Source organism: Drosophila biarmipes, chromosome 2R (assembly GCF_025231255.1).
Source record: "Drosophila biarmipes strain raj3 chromosome 2R, RU_DBia_V1.1, whole genome shotgun sequence".
Taxonomy (NCBI): Eukaryota; Metazoa; Arthropoda; class Insecta; order Diptera; family Drosophilidae; genus Drosophila; species Drosophila biarmipes.
Window position 1 is genome coordinate 17,917,270 of NC_066615.1, and position 16,544 is coordinate 17,933,813.

The 16,544-nt window shown below is 44.5% G+C and overlaps 3 protein-coding genes across 6 annotated transcripts; 1 reads left to right on the forward strand and 2 right to left on the reverse strand.

Moving 5' to 3' along the window:
* Positions 1-1,233: 1,233 nt before the first annotated feature.
* On the reverse strand, positions 1,234-7,170 carry LOC108023090 (protein eiger). 4 transcript variants are annotated; one of them, XM_017092350.3, is made up of 7 exons: positions 6,385-7,170; positions 3,968-4,093; positions 2,689-3,002; positions 2,512-2,616; positions 2,074-2,138; positions 1,905-1,976; positions 1,234-1,843 (listed from the first exon to the last, which is right to left on the reverse strand). In XM_017092350.3, exons 1-7 carry the CDS (start codon positions 6,550-6,552, stop codon positions 1,479-1,481), a joined length of 1,215 nt encoding a protein of 404 aa, XP_016947839.1. In that variant the 5' UTR covers positions 6,553-7,170; the 3' UTR covers positions 1,234-1,478. The 4 variants fall into 4 exon arrangements, with proteins under 4 accessions (XP_016947839.1, XP_016947837.1, XP_016947838.1 ...); XM_017092348.3 differs by having other exon boundaries at positions 1,905-1,994; XM_017092349.3 differs by having other exon boundaries at positions 1,235-1,843; positions 2,512-2,619.
* Positions 7,171-9,960: 2,790 nt separating this feature from the next.
* On the forward strand, positions 9,961-14,568 carry LOC108022813 (nodal modulator 3). The gene is made up of 6 exons (XM_017091950.3): positions 9,961-10,151; positions 10,279-10,825; positions 10,952-11,837; positions 12,182-12,360; positions 12,420-13,381; positions 13,440-14,568. Exons 1-6 carry the CDS (start codon positions 10,009-10,011, stop codon positions 14,317-14,319), a joined length of 3,597 nt encoding a protein of 1,198 aa, XP_016947439.1. The 5' UTR covers positions 9,961-10,008; the 3' UTR covers positions 14,320-14,568.
* An 8-nt stretch (positions 14,569-14,576) lies between these two features.
* On the reverse strand, positions 14,577-16,496 carry LOC108022814 (uncharacterized). Its single transcript, XM_017091951.3, has 4 exons — positions 16,229-16,496; positions 15,509-15,656; positions 15,087-15,446; positions 14,577-15,025 (listed from the first exon to the last, which is right to left on the reverse strand). The coding sequence occupies exons 1-4, from the start codon at positions 16,419-16,421 to the stop codon at positions 14,584-14,586; spliced, it is 1,143 nt and encodes a 380-aa protein (XP_016947440.1). The 5' UTR covers positions 16,422-16,496; the 3' UTR covers positions 14,577-14,583.
* Positions 16,497-16,544: the final 48 nt, after the last annotated feature.

Below are 16,544 nucleotides of genomic sequence, written 5' to 3' on the forward strand. Positions count from 1 at the left end.
TCAGCCCGCTCGCCAACCGGCCTGCATTCGCCCTACACTTATTTCCGGCGCGGGCAATCTATATTTGCCTTTTGGGGTGGACGTTACTGAAAGATAATCCCCCTTGAATTGCATTTAACGTTTGGGGCACTCGAAAAATGTTTATGTTTCTTGGAGATATCAGGAGAAGCACTTGATATTATAAGATAGATGTTGACGATATTATCTAAAGGGAATTAAAATCTTTTGAAAATTTGAAACATGGAAATGTTCTGCCAATGTATGTAATCTAAAATAACTAAGTTTTTAATTAAAATTAAAATTTCACTTTGAGAAACTGTCTAAACTTATGACAGCCCTTTCTTAATAAGGTTGCATTTAAAGTAACAAAATATTTGAAGTGCTTATTTTTCCTTTATTAAATATTTATATTTTGTTTTTAATCTTGCTTTTATATTTTTTAATTTTATTACATATTTCGATTTAATGTTTATTAAATACAGTTTTTTTTCAAACGTTTTTTAAAGCCCCCAAACTTAAGAGAAATTAATCCATAGCATCCTAAATTATGGACTCAATTATTTCAATATGCTTAGTACATACAATTTCTCCACTTCATAATAATCAACTAAAATGCGATGGACAACCCAACGCCTTAGTAATTGATTATTAGAGCAATCAAGCTTATTAAAACAGCAGCCCTTTATATTTTCATGTGCATGCTATGTGTATTCGTGATTTATGTATAAACTGATGACTGTACTTTGGGACCCTGGTAATCTCCTTCATTCCTTCCCCTCCTCGAAGGTCCAACTGGCGCAGTTCCGGGAACGGGTGGGCTGCTTCTCCAGGTGCCCGAAACGGGAGCGGGGAAATCCGGAGCCCGATGCTTTCCTGTGGTTACCATGGCGATGATGCAGAAGCTGCCCGGGCCAGGGGCACGAGCTGCTCCGGTCCGGATATTATCCGGCTGCAATGCAATTCCCAGGCCCTTTGACGAAATTCCTTTTGTACACAGTGTGCTCGAATTTCATTTGGGGCCATGCAACAGAATCAAAACTGCATATGTGGGTGAATGCAGTATATTAAACCAATCTGTAGACAGAAATAAAAATGTTAGCATGGTACATCCTTCACTTTTTATGGTGTTTTAATATCATAACGAGTCTGTACAGAAAAATAAACACTTTCGGCTTGTAAGTCCCCAACTTTGTATCCTGTTTTATCATACCCCACACATCACACACATTTTCCTAAAGTTAAACTATGTTTTTATTCACTTTTTCATCGTACGGTTAAAGTCGAAGGAGTATATACAAAATAAATATGATTTTCGTGCAGAATGAATCGGATTGAGATTAGGTTATGAGTGACTAAGACTAGGGACTACGAACTAATGGATCCACGCTGGCGGCGGATCGCATTCACGAGCAGTTGCGGGGACTGCTAAAGCTTGGGCTGGCACCATCTCCTCTGGCCAGGGGTAATCTCACACCACCTTACACCTTGAAGATGCCAAAGTAGCTGCGGTTGTTCGCCTCCCGCAGGACGGCGTTGCGATCGTTGTGGATGTCCTTCAGGTGGATGCGCTCGTTCCCCTGCAGGTGGATCAGCCCGCTGGTGTGGCAGGTGTGCACCTTGTGGGGCATGTTCGTGGGCACCGTGTTCAGGCACTGCAGGAAGGGAGTGTCGCCCTGGAAGACGATGAACCCGTTCTGGTCGTGCGAGTTGTTGTAGCATATCTGGGCGTATACGTAATACAGGCCGGGATGCATCACCGTCAAGACGCCATCGCGCGTCTGAAAGTGTCCCTCGTAGGAGTTGTTCTCATTGTCATCTCCTATGTACATGTCCCCATGATAGCCTGGGGAATTAAAGGGAGAGATTTATTAAGTTATCTAGCGGATTAAGCCATGGACTCCTACCCGAACTGCCTTGGTGTCGCCTTCTGCTGCTCAGGTGGAAATGGGCGGCGGGCTGCGAGTCCTGGGATCTGGCTGAAATAAGAGATTCACCTGCAAATTAACAGAGGTGCGAATAGAGATTTGGTTTTTGGTTTCGGCCAATTGCATTTCGCTTTTCTGGACTACACACCTTTTCGGACCAGCCGGCGACGATGGCGGGTGTGCATTCTGCGACGATGGTGAAGGGCAATCGAGCTGTTGATTAAAAATACGATTTATTAGTTACTCTGTTAAGTGTAACTATATTAGCATTAATTTAACCTAATATTTTTTATTCATAGCTTTAATAAATTATCCCATAAAATACCATATTAGTTAGTTTGCTAAGTTAAAAATATATTTGTCTTTAATTCAAATTATGTAATAAATGTATTTTTTAAACCCACAAATTTTATATGATATAAAAATTATTATTCCTAATAATGAAAAGTCAAAAATGCTATTCATTCTTCTTGGTAAATGAGGTATTATTGGCACTAAATTCCCCTCATTTTATTTCTTTTATATTTAACATCTTATTATTATTTATTTTAAATGTGACTTGATTTACAAATATTTTTTTTCTCACCTCCCCTTGGAAGCGGCCTCATTGGATGGCTTTTCCTGCAGCTCCGTGCGATTTCCCTCAACATTCTGCTGCTCATGGCGAACATCGGCAATCGAGCGAGATTTCCTGCTGAGGGGGCGAAAATCAAATATTATTTTAAAACTAATTAAAAGCTTTGTGGAAGCCCCCCATGCTCACCTCTCCTTCTTCTTTTTGTGGGCATTGTAGCTGGTAAAGTCATCGAAAACATTGTCGTCATTGGAGGCGGAGGAGGTAGTGTCCGTTTCGCCGCCAGTCTCCTCTGTGGTCTTCGACGTGGGTGGAGTGGACTCAGGGTGACTATAGTCGTAGTCATCGTAGTTCGGGAGACCCTCGTCCAGAGCACTGTAGCTATCGTCGTCGTCGTCCTCCTCCCCAACTGCCAGGGGATCCAGACCATCGTCATCGTCCTCCTCGTCCTCGTCCATGAGGCCATCCACCTTTTTCGGATGCTCGATGAGCATAGTCTCGTACTGCAACGGAGAGATGGGGTCAGCATTTTGGGTCAGAACACTTGGCCAAGTACGTGACTGCAGCTGGCACAGTCCTGGCACATATATCACATTCATTTGGGACGTTCATTTTTAGACACACGCCCGCGGCAAGGCTGTTTCGTCATCATCCTAATTGATGGCGCCTTCCCCGCCAAACATAACATATATACATATTTAAAAGCGAAAAAAAAACTCTCAAGCGAATTGCCCATACAGATGCCCAGCCATCAAAATATAAATAAATCTTAGAATCTTGAAACGATCTCCGGCCATTAGGCCATTTGATGAGATCCGATCAATCGTCACATAAAACCGAAGGCGAACGCTCGCCTTGAACAACTATATTTACGGATAGTTCTCCTGAGTTATTGGGGCTTTTGCCTTTTGTCACTTCGGGATTTGTATCTCATAAATTACGGGGGCCAGCTGGCGCCTCATCTGCATCATACTTTAATTGAGTGCTTCTCAGGGAAAAGAGATATTATAATAAAAATAATCTATCACAATTCCCCTTAGGCTTTCTGTAAGGCAGCTAAGAGCAAAAAAAAACAGATGAATTCGCTCCGAAATTATATTTTAGCACATATTTCTATAAATATTTGTCTCAGTCCCACACGAAAACCACAAAGTATGTCTGGCTATTTTTTGAGGCATTCTTTTTAAAGACAAGCGCTGGCTGAACCGACTAAAAAATACCTCTTTTGTATTTTAGATATAAAAAACAATAGAATGTTCAAAACGCAAAAAATAAAAATTGTTAAAACCCCAATAATTACACCACAACAGACCCATATACCCCATTATAAACTCAAGAGCTCGCCTCTGGGCATAACAAAATCATTTCCGACTTTGTAAACAATGCGAGAGATCTTTATTTGCCTCAGACAAATGTTACACTCTACCCACCGGCAAAAATACAAATAATGATGCTTGGGATAGCTCACCTCCTTTTGGAACTCGTCGAACTCATCCAGATAGTTGATGCCCAAGCGCTGTTGGAGATTATCGACGACTCGCTTCAGGCTCTTCAGCTCCTTGTCAAGATGCGTAACGCGCGATGTTTGCCAGATCTGGAAGACAATTCGATTGGTATAGACTTATCAGACATAAGCAGTTTGGCAATCAATTTAATCAGCCCCAATTAAACATCTATAGGGTGTGTATCGTGATATAACACCCAGTGCCGCGAACTTTTGACACCCGAAATGTACTTAAAAGACCTAACTGAACAAACAGACGGAGGCGAGGGAGCACGTCGAGGCACCGACATCGCCACTCGGGCACATAATCTGCTTAATGGATCATTAACATTCGGGCCTTATATACAGACACTTCTCATTTTTCGACCGAACTGGCAGCCGAAATCAAGAAAGAATGGCTCAACTCGAGGCACTGGGGCTCCCATATACACATGTCGGTACAAATGGAAACTTGTACTGAATTCTTGTATAAATTATGGGCAGTACGGCGACCCGAGAAACTTGTTTGGGGCTCGGGGCTGGCGTTACGGCTTCCAGTAAACCACTTTCCATTGGGGCTTATCGAGTGATCTGCAGATCGATCGCAGCGCCTGCAGTGTGTCACTTTCCCGGAGATGAGGGTCATGCGCCGCGGTCACTCTGATTGGAAGTCAGGATGTGGCAGGGGGCAGGGCAGCGAAATTGAATTAAACCAGAGGAACTTCAAGACTCAACTGAGATTTATGAGGAAAACCAAACTTGTGGCCCACGTCAGTGTCCGAAGCCAATCATTTACAAGTCAATTGTCAATTGTACGATTTCCGTTCACTCAAAGTTGAGTGGGTCATATGGGATTTCTGTAGGGAAGCGCACGACTCAGCTCTAGTATCTTAATGTTTTGCAATCCGAAACCGCCATTCCGAAGAGTCACTTGCAAAGTTATCAGCAGAGAAAAAGAGTAGAAACATCCCCGTACAGTCCAAGATGTATCTGTTGCACGAGCAGAGCACTCGGCAGTGGCATTTAGATCGGTTCAACGAAAACAAAACAGACATCCACCGATAAACATTCCTCTGGCATCTGCATCCGTTTTATTTGGATTGGCCGGCTCATTAGGAAGCGATTTGGCCTAAAGACGTGTCGGTGATGACATCGCTTGATCAGCCAAGAAGCCGGCGACTCGGCTGCTCTAAATATAGTTCCATGCCAAATTATAGTTAACGCATCTGCGACGGTCACGGATCATAAAGTCTGTTTTCATTTCAATTTATGCATCTGGGGAATTTCGCTTTTATTTTGGCACTAACAACGACTTTGTGACAAACAGATCTCTGAGCAGAAGCGTGCCAGAGGTTAAATATTCATTTTTAGATTGCGATTTCGGGGGTGTCTATATATGTTCACTGGTTGTTAAAGTCCAATTTGCATTTTTATTTATTCGCGATTTATTTTCGCAAGCTACTGAAATAAACATTTCCGAAGAGTAGGAGTCGATGCGAGTCTACAAGGAAGTTCATGGTCAGATGGGCACTTTTTGCTTTTGCCGGCAAAATCTTGTTTCCGAATTGGAAATAAAACTCGTTTCATACATGCGCTAAAACGGACTCGTAAAATACCTTTTTTTACTGTTAAAATAAACCATTCTGGGAATTATCTTTAGAAGTAAGTCAAAACTCATATCAAGTTGCACACCGTAATAATTAAAAGACACTAAAATATGTTTAACTGGCTTAAAAAGTGATATCAAACGGGCATACGACGATCAAAATATCACTAAACAACATGGCCAATATCGATTCATTCATATCTTTATTCTGGGAAACACCTCACCACAACTGATAGCCCTCGCCCTTTCAATTCCAAAGAATCATTGATAGCTATACAGTGACGACGAATTAAGTGTTTTAGATTGGAAATGCCCTATCACTTTGAAAACTATTAATGACTAAGATATTTTTGAATAGTAAATGCGGGAAAAATATAAACTATATTTAAACCATACTACTTTGGTAATGGCGAAATGCCTGAAAACCTTATCTTTAGCAATAAAAGGTAGAATAAAAAGTTTATGAAAGCGACCACAATTGGGGGTGACACAAAAGTATCTCCGAGAACAGTTCTTTTAGAATACATAAATACATCAAAACAAATTCTAGCCGAGGTAGAGGGTGTTTGATGTATTGTCACATCTAAAAACTATGGGTTCAAAACGGATTTAATACTATAAAGATATGAGCAAATATTATGCATATATAATATCTTTAATATCGAATAATGTTCGGAATGTATAACATGCTGTACCGTAAAGAGAGGCGATTTCTTATGCAAAGTACTGCAGTTAACAGGTTGCAATATCTGCTCTTGGTACATCGATGTATCTGTATCTTCTAGGACAGACTTACCGTTAGGGCCAGAATGGCCACGACCAGGCCCAGAGCGATGAACCCCAAAACAAAGGGGATCATCTGGCGGGTGCGTCGCTGGGCGGTCGCCGTGCTGACCGCCTTGGCCGGAAAACCATCGTTGGCACTTGTTGGCGTTATGAACGGCTTGAGGGTCTCGGCAGTCATAATTGATGAACACTGCGGATCACGGATCGCGGAGCTGAGAGCGGCCGGGGCCTCCAGATACGGATGCTATTAATGACGATCTCGGCCACCCACTCAAGGGCACTCGACAGCTGTTCGCACTCGAGCTTTGTGCCACTATATACACTGTACACACTTTATTTATGTACAGGCCAACACAAACACTCAAAAGACAAGACGGATGATAAGCTGCAACATCTATATAGATAAACCTGCCGGGCTGCTGGCGATGCCCTTTTGAGAGATGATATATTCTTTGTCTAGACGGGCGGATTTTCTTCGCGCTGCGGCTGGTTTTTCCCTTCCGCGATCGGCAATTTGCACCAGAGCGCTGCGAGAACGAGTTCCGCCAGATACTTTTCTCGTTTTATCAGTTCTTGTCCGCGATAAAAGCCAGGCGAAACACACTGTTGACGAGGAGCCGCACTTTGTATCTCAAGTAATTTGCCCGATGGCGAAATTCGATCTTGTAGTTAGTAGATACTTGGTAACCGAAACGGTTCGCTTTTTCCGCTGAGCACGCACGCACGCGCTCGCTTTCGATCTCCGATTTTACCGGTTTCACTTTTTGAACGTCCGCTCGCGTCGGCGGTTCGAAAGAGAGTGATTCGAAGCGAGTTGAGAACAGGAACGGGCTGAAATGAGCGAGCGGTACGAACGGCACTTGATTTCTCATGCGCGAGCAGGCAGGCGCGCGAGCGAGATGGAGGTCTGCCCAGCCCGTCTCCCTCTCGCGCAGGGCGAGGATGCGGGGCATACTTAAGGGCGCCTGCGCTATTTACTTTGTGTAATTCATTTTTCGCAAGGCTCTCCCGGGGGTGTGATTGCGGTGGTACAGTGGGCACTGGATAAGCACCCCTATATCGTTTTGATAAATAAGTAATAATAGTGAAGTATACCTTATTTTGTTTTTAAAATGGGAACCGGAAAGATATGTATTAATACAGGCTCATCACTGGTTTTCAGAACTGTTAGGGAACAAATGATGGTCTTAACTTAAAAAAACCTTAATTAAGTAAATTAAATATTTCATATGATGAGAACATGAATGATAGTACTAAAATTAAAAGTATTTTTATAGTTTCAGCGAATTTAAAGTATTTGCTAGTAAGGGTAAAATTATCCATCCCCTCATTTATGTAAAATTTATTTAGGAAACTTTCTTATTTGTTTTCTTCTCTTTTCTGATTTTTGATTTAAAAAATGTGGAAAACTTTTCATGTTTCATACAAACAATTTTTTTTAACATGTTCTAAGTAAATATTTGCAGAATTTGAAGTATTTTTTGAGATTATTATCACTTTGCTTTATCACTTCATTTAAGTAAATATTATTCGAACAACAATTTTTGATTTAGGACGTTTCCCTTCTACATTGAATTTTAGTTTTCGGAAACATTGGCAACTTTTTAGTCGAGCTGTACTGTAATTCGATTCCCCTTGCACATATGGCGATCGTAAGTAGCAAAGCGTGTTTGACTTTTTGCGCAGTGCTTCCCATTATTGCCTTTATTTCTTTTTAAATGTATGTTTTGGGTATTTAAAACCTCCCCCTGGGTTTCCATAGGGGTGGCTTGATGGCATCTTGAAAACTGCACCGCATTAAGCCGATGGGTTTCACATCCCCAGGGTGTATTTTTTGTGTGGCTTGCTTTGTTGAGGCTTCCTTTGTGCCTCTGACATTGAACAGCTCCCCGATCTTCGATCCCCGAGGCGCAGCTAATTGGGTTCCGAAAACCGTCGATTCGTTGACAAACCCCGTAGATAAGCCACTGAACTTTTGGCATTTCATTAAAATCGTATTTGTTATAACTTAGCGTGCTCGTCGGCTTATCGCCGCCATGTCCAAGTACGGGTGCTAATGGCGGGGAGAGCAGGGAAGCCATAAACATAAACCCAATGATGATCCGATCCGATCTGCCACCGTCGCGACAATCTGTCTGTCCGGCCGGCTGCCAAAAACTACCGGATCGTAAATCTGAGCGACACCCTTAGAGGACCGGGCAAGATGCAAATGTCGCCGTTAATTAGTTTCGAATGGACGGCGACGACAGGTAGCCACAGGTAGATTTGAGGCCAAAAACAGCGGGCACCGGACTGGCACACGCTTCCGGTGCACTCATCAACCCATTAATCTATTCTTTCTTAGTTTTTCAGGATAATTAACGAATTTTTTTTAATAGAACAAAACCAAATAGTTCTAGGATCTATTATTAACGTTTTATAAAGGGTTTTACAAAAAAATGGCGTTTAAGCATTACAATTTAAGCTTCGTATGTATCATATTTCAGTTTTTAACTCCCCCATTCTCAGTACAAATGTAGGTCCATATAATGCTGCACCTTGTGTGATTTAGATAAACAAATCACGTGTTTACACAGAGGGCTAACCGAGACTCACTTAATGGAGCACAGCCAAGAAGCAAGACGATCCCAAGGCGCACTTTTCAAAGTCAATGCCGGGCAATTGACGTTGCAAATGTACAGACACTCAGTCATTCCATTATATGAGCTCCATCCCCTTCTTAAAACAGCATGAGTCGGAGCCGCAAAGCTCTTGGTCTTTGTTGGGATCGGAGACTCTGGAACTCGGACCCGGAGTGTCTTCCATATTGTGGTTTCTTTATGTGTAAGGCGTTTATCGGCAAAATTTATTAGACAGCACCCCATCAGCCCCAACGATGCTTGAAATGAATTTCTTGGCATCTATATCGCGGGGCCTGGGCCGCAGATCGGTTTACTTTGGATTGATTCGCATACTCATCCATTCGTACTACACTTGGGTGTGTGGCTTTATCTCGCCCCGGGGTGATGGAAATTGGTTCCGATAATTAATATACGACAAGCTATTATCTGTTTCAACGAAGTGTGTTCAATGTCGACGCGCCAAATGGCGAACGCTAAAAGATAAGGCTATCCACTTTATCGTGCGATTGTATTTTTTTAATCATAAAGCGGTTAGTGCTCTAGGAAACTATGATGTTGTAGGGACTAAAATTAAAATTAAAATTTACTAAACAAATCATAATGAAATAAATAACACTCAAATAAGATAATTATATGAAAAATATACATTCCTATTTTCTAAAAAAAAACTGTACGTTCTGATAAAATGTTGTAATTAACTGAAATAAAAAAGTTTTAAAACAATGCTTAATTTTGTAACGTAAGCTAAATCACAAGTGAAGGGTAAACAGTAGTAATGAGGCGTATTAATATAAATTTTTTTATAATTTATCATTTTTACCATAAGCTAATTCAAATGTGAAACTTAAAAAAAAACTGGCTACCGTTATTTTCTTAGTATTTTTTGGGTCATTTTTTGAATTTGAACAGTATATTTTAGTATACTAAATATTATATACTAACGGTCACACCATCGCCCGTATTCGAAACGAAGTGCAGCCCTGGTCACTCTGGGCACGTAGTCAAAAAATAAAATGAGGTTTTTTTCCGGCGTATTCCTAATTTTATTAATTAAACTCTTCCAAAATGCCCACGCCGGCGAGGTGGAAGTCGTCGGATGCGGGGGATTCATCAAGAGCCACGCCGACATCGACTTTTCCCGGGTGGAGATCAAGCTGTAAGTAGCAGTTCCCTCCGAAAGGGGATGACCTGATAAGATTTTAGGCGCATGGTGGCCGCTAATTGAAAAATAAATTAACCGACCCGCAGATATGTGATTAACCTAATTCCCATTTTCTTCGCAGACTGACCAAGCAGGGGTCCCTGAAGGACAAGACGGATTGCTCTCCCTCAAACGGATACTACTTTCTGCCCATTTACGATAAGGGCGACTACCTGCTCAGCATTTCACCGCCGCCGGGATGGAGCTTCGAGCCAGAGCAGGTGGAGTTGAACTTCGACGGCAAGACGGACGTTTGCAGCCAGGGTCGCGATGTGAACTTTGTGTTCAAGGGCTTTGGCATCACCGGCCAGGTGGCCCTCGCCTCTGGCGGCGGTGCCCGTGACGTGGACGTGGAACTGCAGTCGGAACAGGGCGAAGTCCGTCGCACCAAGACCGATGCCAGCGGAGTCTTCTCCTTCACGCCCATTATTCCTGGGAAATATCTGGTCAAGGCCTACCATTCGCGGTGGCACTTCTCCAAGGCGGAACACAATGTGGTGGTCGTCAGTGGAAACACCGAGCTGCCGGCTAATTCCCTTGTGGTTTCCGGATTCGATGTGGTCGGTCGCTTCGATTCTAGCACCCAGCTGCCCGGAAATCTGGGTGTGGCTCTCTACAAAAAGAAAGGGGTAAGATCTCATAATTTCACCAGATTTTATTTACGTTCGTGTATCAATAAGAATGATCTAAACCTTTTCAAAACAAAGTTTTTTACACTAATATTATTTGTTAATATAAATTTATCCATTTTTCAGCAATCTCTAGTGCCAAAATGCGAGAAATCCTCCTCAGCGCCGGCAAATAGTGCCAACAGTGCCTACGAATCTGCAGCCTCATGCTTCTCCCAGTTGGACAAATCCGGAGAATACAATTTCAAGAATGTGCCCTCCGGCAAATACCTGTTGAAGGCCATCAACCTGGATTCCAAACTTAAGCTGCACTTGAGTCCAGAGTCCTTAGAACTTGAAGTCGGCAAGGACACGCTGCACCTAAAAGACGAGTTCAAGATCACAGGCTTCACCGTTTCTGGTCTGGTTTTGTCATCGGCCGGTGGTGCGCCTCTGAAATCGGCGGTTGTCAAAGTAAATGGAAAGAAGGTAGCCGAAACTGACGCCCAGGGATCGTATACACTGGAGAACCTCAAGGCGGGCACTGTCAACATCGAAGTGGAGTCCTCCCAGCTGCAGTTCTCTCCCCTGCAAGTCAAGGCTCAGATTAACACCGCCTCCCTGCCCACCATTGTGCCCTCTGCTTACGAGGTATGCGGCAAAGTGGTCTCACCGAAATCACACAACGTGGGACTGACCAAGAGCGGCTCCACTTTCCACACGACGGCCATCACAAAGGCAGAGACCGGAAAATGGTGTGCCTTCCTCCCTGTGGGCAAATATACCATTGAAGTCCTGACCACGGATGCCGACAAGGCGGCTGGAGTGCAGTTCTTCCCTGTGCAGCAGCAGACGGAGGTGCGCGATGCACCCGTCAATGGCATTACCTTCTCCCAGTTGCGCGCCAAGATTCGCGGCGAACTGCAGTGTCTGCCTGATGCCACCGCCACCTGTACATCCGCTGAGGTCACTCTGCAGGCCTTGGATGCTACCGGTCAGCCAACGGAGAACAAGTGGAAGGCCAGGGCTCATCGTAAGTTTCCTTTTGTTAAATATTGAGACTTAAAACAAGTGCTTTGGAAAAGTGAAGAGGTCTAGTCTAATATGAAATTGGAATGGCAATTACGGAATATTAATGAGACTAATTAGTTTGATACAAAAACTTGCCTGCAAAGAACATACTTTATTTAAAAAAAAAGTTTTACTGACACAAATTACCACATTGCCACTTGACGCTGATAAGTATCATAGATTACAAACATAGATAAAGTATTGTTGGCGTAATAGCTTAGATTTATTCAAGATAGTCTTGCGCTTAACTTTTTCTTATCATAGACAACGACTTCCTTGCATTAAACTAACGCTTTTTAATCGCAGGTGGCAAGTACGTTTTTAAGGACATGCTGCCGGGACCCTATGAACTGACTATTCCCCAGGGCAACCTCTGTTACGAATCGACCCGCGTTTTCCTGAACGTGGCCTCCGCTGAAGAAGATGCGCCGCCATTTGTGCATAAGGGCTACGAGGTGTCCATTATCTCCAGCCATCGGGCATTGGTAAGTTTTATAATATTATTTACACTTCTAATTACTGACATGCCTATTTCTTCTTTAAGATGAAATACACACACATCACTGGACCCTCTGAGCCTAAGGCGCCTACTGAAACCCTAAAGATTGCTTCAGGAGTGAACACCTTCTGCGTGAACAAGTACGGAAGCTACGATTTCAAGCTGGAGGGCTGCCACACGTATGACAGCTCGTTGCCCAGCAAATTCATCACTCCGGAGCCTGACCAGCTGCAAACCCTGATCATCAATGCGGTGGCCCACAAGACTGGCGTTCGCGTTCTCTCCACAGAGCCCACTGCTGAGTCTATTAAGCTTGTGCTCGAAACGGAGTCGGGACAGGAGGTTATCACACCCAACGCAGAATCTCACAAGGTTGATGGCAAGTTCGCGTATCGTTATGATACGTATCTGAAGCCCGAACAGGTGCTTCGCATTACACCGGTGAGCGATGTTCTCCTGTTTTCTCCGCAACAACAAGAGATTGTCGGTAGCAGCGATTGTGTGGATATTGCCTTCAACTTTGTGGCCACCAGGGGTTTAATTCTGCGTGGAAAGGTGGTTCCTGCTATTAAGGATGCCAAGATCACGCTGTCTTTCCCCGATCAGCCTGAGTTGCAGAGCCTGGATGTTCTCACGTCGATCACTGGCGAATTTAAGTTTGGTCCTATTGAAGAGTCTCTGACCTTTGACCTCAAAGCCGAAAAGGAGTCGTATGTGTTCAGCGACTATAACCGCCAGTCGGCTTCATTCAGCGCCCACAAATTATGCGAGATTTCCGTGGTTGTCAAGGACGAGGCTGGTCAGACATTGAGCGGAGTACTCCTTTCGCTGAGCGGAGGCGAGAGCTATCGCAAGAACCTGGTTACCGGCGACAATGGTGCCATTAACTTCCATTCCCTCTCGCCCTCGCAATATTACCTGCGACCCATGATGAAGGAATACAAATTCGAACCCAACTCCAAGATGATTGAGATTAAGGATGGCGAGACAGTTGCTGTTACCCTTACGTAAGTATAGTTACTGGTAGTTCATCAAGAAATCTTGTAACGCTCTCTATTTTCACAGTGGCAAACGCTATGCTTACTCCATCTTTGGCTCGGTGACTTCATTGAACGGTGATCCCTTTGCCGGCGTAAATGTACAGGCCATCGCCGAGGAGGGCTGCCCCCAGCAGCAAGAAGAGGCCACCAGCGAGGCCAACGGACAGTACCGCATCCGCGGCCTGCAACCCGGCTGCAGTTACTCCGTTCGTGTGGTGCCTGACATGGAAACCGTTGAGCGATCCATTCCCGCCCAGCACACGGTGAAGGTGGGCAGCGAGGATGTGCGCGACATAAACCTGGTGGCTATAAGCCCCCTGAAGATTGTGGACATCACCGCCAGGGTGACGGCCACTCTCAACGACCACTACAAGACCCTGCGCATTGTGATGTACCGCAAAGGAAACTCTGATTCCCCGGTATTCTCACAGCGTGTTGGCACCCCAGTGAATCCTAAGGCCAGACTGAATCCCGGCATCACCGTTTTCTTCCCTCGCATTCCCCTGGACGGCAAGAGCTACGTGGTAGAGCTGCAGTCCACACTCTCTGATAAGACATACACCTACAAGCTGCCATCGGCTACATTTGTGGCTGACCGCGGCTCCGTGTTCATCCAGCTGGAATTCAAGCCGGAGGTGCGCGCCGCTGAAGCCGATCTCAACCAGAACTCCATCTCGGCTCTGGTGCTCATCGCCCTGGTGGCCATCGCGTTCTTCAAGCAGGATCTGGCCACCAGCTTCCTCAGCTTCGTGTGGAGCAAGCTGAACGACGTGGCCGCCGATCTCGCCCAGCGACAGAAGAGCAAGGCGCAGGTGCGCAAGAACGAACCGATCAACCAGCGCGAGATCGAGCAGATGGCCGACCAGATCAATGCCATCAAAAAGAAAAAGACCAAGAAGATTTAGTCCCGACTGATAGTCGCATTAGTTGATCAATTTAGTCACATTTCGAGGTATTCGCGGTAGGTATTCATTCGGTTTTGTTTTCTGTGAGCTTTTGTTTAACCCTGTTGTAACTTAAACCTTTATTTTGAATTGCATTTAAGAAAGGCTTTGTAACTTTTTCATTTTCCATACATCGATTGAGGCAAGTTTATTTTGTGTTCGTTATCCATTCTTATAGCTAAAATAAATAAATACAAATAAATAAATTAATTTAACACGGCCCTTCTACTGCATCAGGATGTGCTCGGCAATGGAGCTGAGTTTGCGATTCTTGTGCTTGGCATGCCTCCTCTCGGCCTGCAGGTTGATCTCGTTCTGGGAGTCCTCGGCGGCGGATTCCTCAGTGGCTGCCTGCTCCTCCTGTTGCTGCCCGACCTCCTCCTGCTGCTGCACCTCTTGATGCGCCTCCGCCTCTGGATTCTCCTCGGCGTTATCGGTTTCTATGAAGATGCACTCGGGATTCACGGCAGCACACTCGCCAAAGTTGGTGGCCCTAGCCAGAGGGTTATTGGCATTGGTGTACTTCTCAAAGAAGCCCCGACCCACAATGCGGAAGGCCATGCTGGTCATGGGATTTAGCTTGGAACGGAACTCCATTTCGCAGACGAACCGCCGACGACAGGCCTTGGAGTCCAGACCCAAAAATGCGAACATGAAGTCGGCAATCCTGGAGAGAAATCAAAGAGTTGTAGCCACATGATGTGTGTGCTTATAAATCCTGCACTTACTGCTCTTCAGCGGGCATTTGGCGAGCCACACTCTCTGAGATCTCCTCATCGACAATTTCCACTTGCTCCTCCTCCTCCTGCTCATCATCCTGGATCAAATGGGCCTGGTCCTCGGCACTACGCCTTCCGCGCCGGCGGGTGTCCACGGGGCCAGTTGGGCCAGGACCCGAGGGAGAATCTCCGTGAAAGTCGCCATGGAAGTCCCCGTGCTCATCGGAGACAATATCCGATCCAGCATAGCTGCTATAGCCGGAATAGGGCTCGAAACTGGCGCCGGAGTCATAGGAAGAGGGGGAATCGTAGTGATCCGCGTGATCCAGAGAGTAGGGAATGTGGTCGTGATGGGAGTAGGATGAAGGACTAAACGAGAAAAATGAAATATTTATCAATTGTTAATTATCATAATATGAAAAACCACTCACGGATGATCCAGGATGATCTCCTGGTTGCACCTTGCATGAGGCCAGAAGTAGCGGAGGCCCAGGTAAATGGCACTGCCCACGAAGAAGGAAACGATCACCACTTTCACCTTGACCCAGTAGGCAATGGCAATGGGCCACAGGTAGCGATCTGTTATAGAAGATATACCAACATCGAGATGATTAAATAATTTTCCATTGCATCAGAGCTGAGAAACTTTCACTGCTCGAAATTCTACATTTTAAAGAGGGTTTCACGAAAATGTATTAAACAATATCAATGCCCAAGATTGAAAGTGAAAAGTGTTAATTGAGAGCACTTCGTGATCGTCCAATTCGGATGAGGTGCGTCTGGCTCGGTTCAAATCGGTGGGGAAACTTTCCAAAGAAAGTGCGATGGTTCACGCCCAAGAGGTATGATTATATAGATCTTAAACTATCAAAATAATGGTAATACTGCTCGCTAATTGTTATATAAATGGGGCTTTCTTGATAGCATCTGGAGATGCTTAGGATATTTGCATTCGAAAGTTTCTAGGTGATTATTATTTCGTAACTTTGTGAGAAAAATCTTTGATCAGTTTTTGCGGTAAAAAAAAGAACAATAATCTTTTTTAAAGTTATTTCTTTAACTATCTGATAAGGCACTTTTGAAGAATTAGTTTAAGAAGTAAATGCAATTTATAACTTTAGAATTTTCATAAAATTTGTAATTTTACTTACACCACAGGTGGTGGCGATGGCGGCGGGTGCGCCCCTCGAACTCTATCAGCTCCCGGCCGAGATTCTCCCAGGTGTCCTCCACTTGGTTATCCAGTTCCGCTGTGGGCTCTTCGTTTTTCGTCTCCTCGCAGAAGACCAGGGTAAAATAGACGACCAAGAGCACGGCTCCGTACCAAATGGTGTTCTTGTGCATGGTTGTGTGAAGATTTTATAGTTTTCCGGCGTTGCGAAGACTGAAAGCTGGTATCCCTTTGGCTTTGGTGGGTCTCTGCAGAACCGAATGATGCAGTCCGCTGCCGGGCGTCCGGCTTTTATA

Bases quoted from the DNA above. Each gene is read 5' to 3' on its own strand.
- LOC108022813 (XM_017091950.3), top strand. From the start codon at position 10,009: ATGAGGTTTTTTTCCGGCGTATTCCTAATTTTATTAATTAAACTCTTC. The intron at 10,826-10,951 runs GTAAGATCTCAT...TCCATTTTTCAG, and splicing joins CTCTCTACAAAAAGAAAGGG to CAATCTCTAGTGCCAAAATG. The intron at 11,838-12,181 runs GTAAGTTTCCTT...TTTTAATCGCAG, and splicing joins GTGGAAGGCCAGGGCTCATC to GTGGCAAGTACGTTTTTAAG.
- LOC108022814 (XM_017091951.3), bottom strand. From the start codon at position 16,421: ATGCACAAGAACACCATTTGGTACGGAGCCGTGCTCTTGGTCGTCTAT. The intron at 15,447-15,508 runs GTGAGTGGTTTT...TTTCTCGTTTAG, and splicing joins GAGATCATCCTGGATCATCC to TCCTTCATCCTACTCCCATC. The intron at 15,026-15,086 runs GTAAGTGCAGGA...ATTTCTCTCCAG, and splicing joins CAAATGCCCGCTGAAGAGCA to GATTGCCGACTTCATGTTCG.
- LOC108023090 (XM_017092347.3), bottom strand. From the start codon at position 6,552: ATGACTGCCGAGACCCTCAAGCCGTTCATAACGCCAACAAGTGCCAAC. The intron at 2,139-2,511 runs GTGAGAAAAAAA...TTTAATCAACAG, and splicing joins GAGGCCGCTTCCAAGGGGAG to CTCGATTGCCCTTCACCATC. The intron at 1,995-2,073 runs GTGTGTAGTCCA...GTTAATTTGCAG, and splicing joins TCGCCGGCTGGTCCGAAAAG to GTGAATCTCTTATTTCAGCC.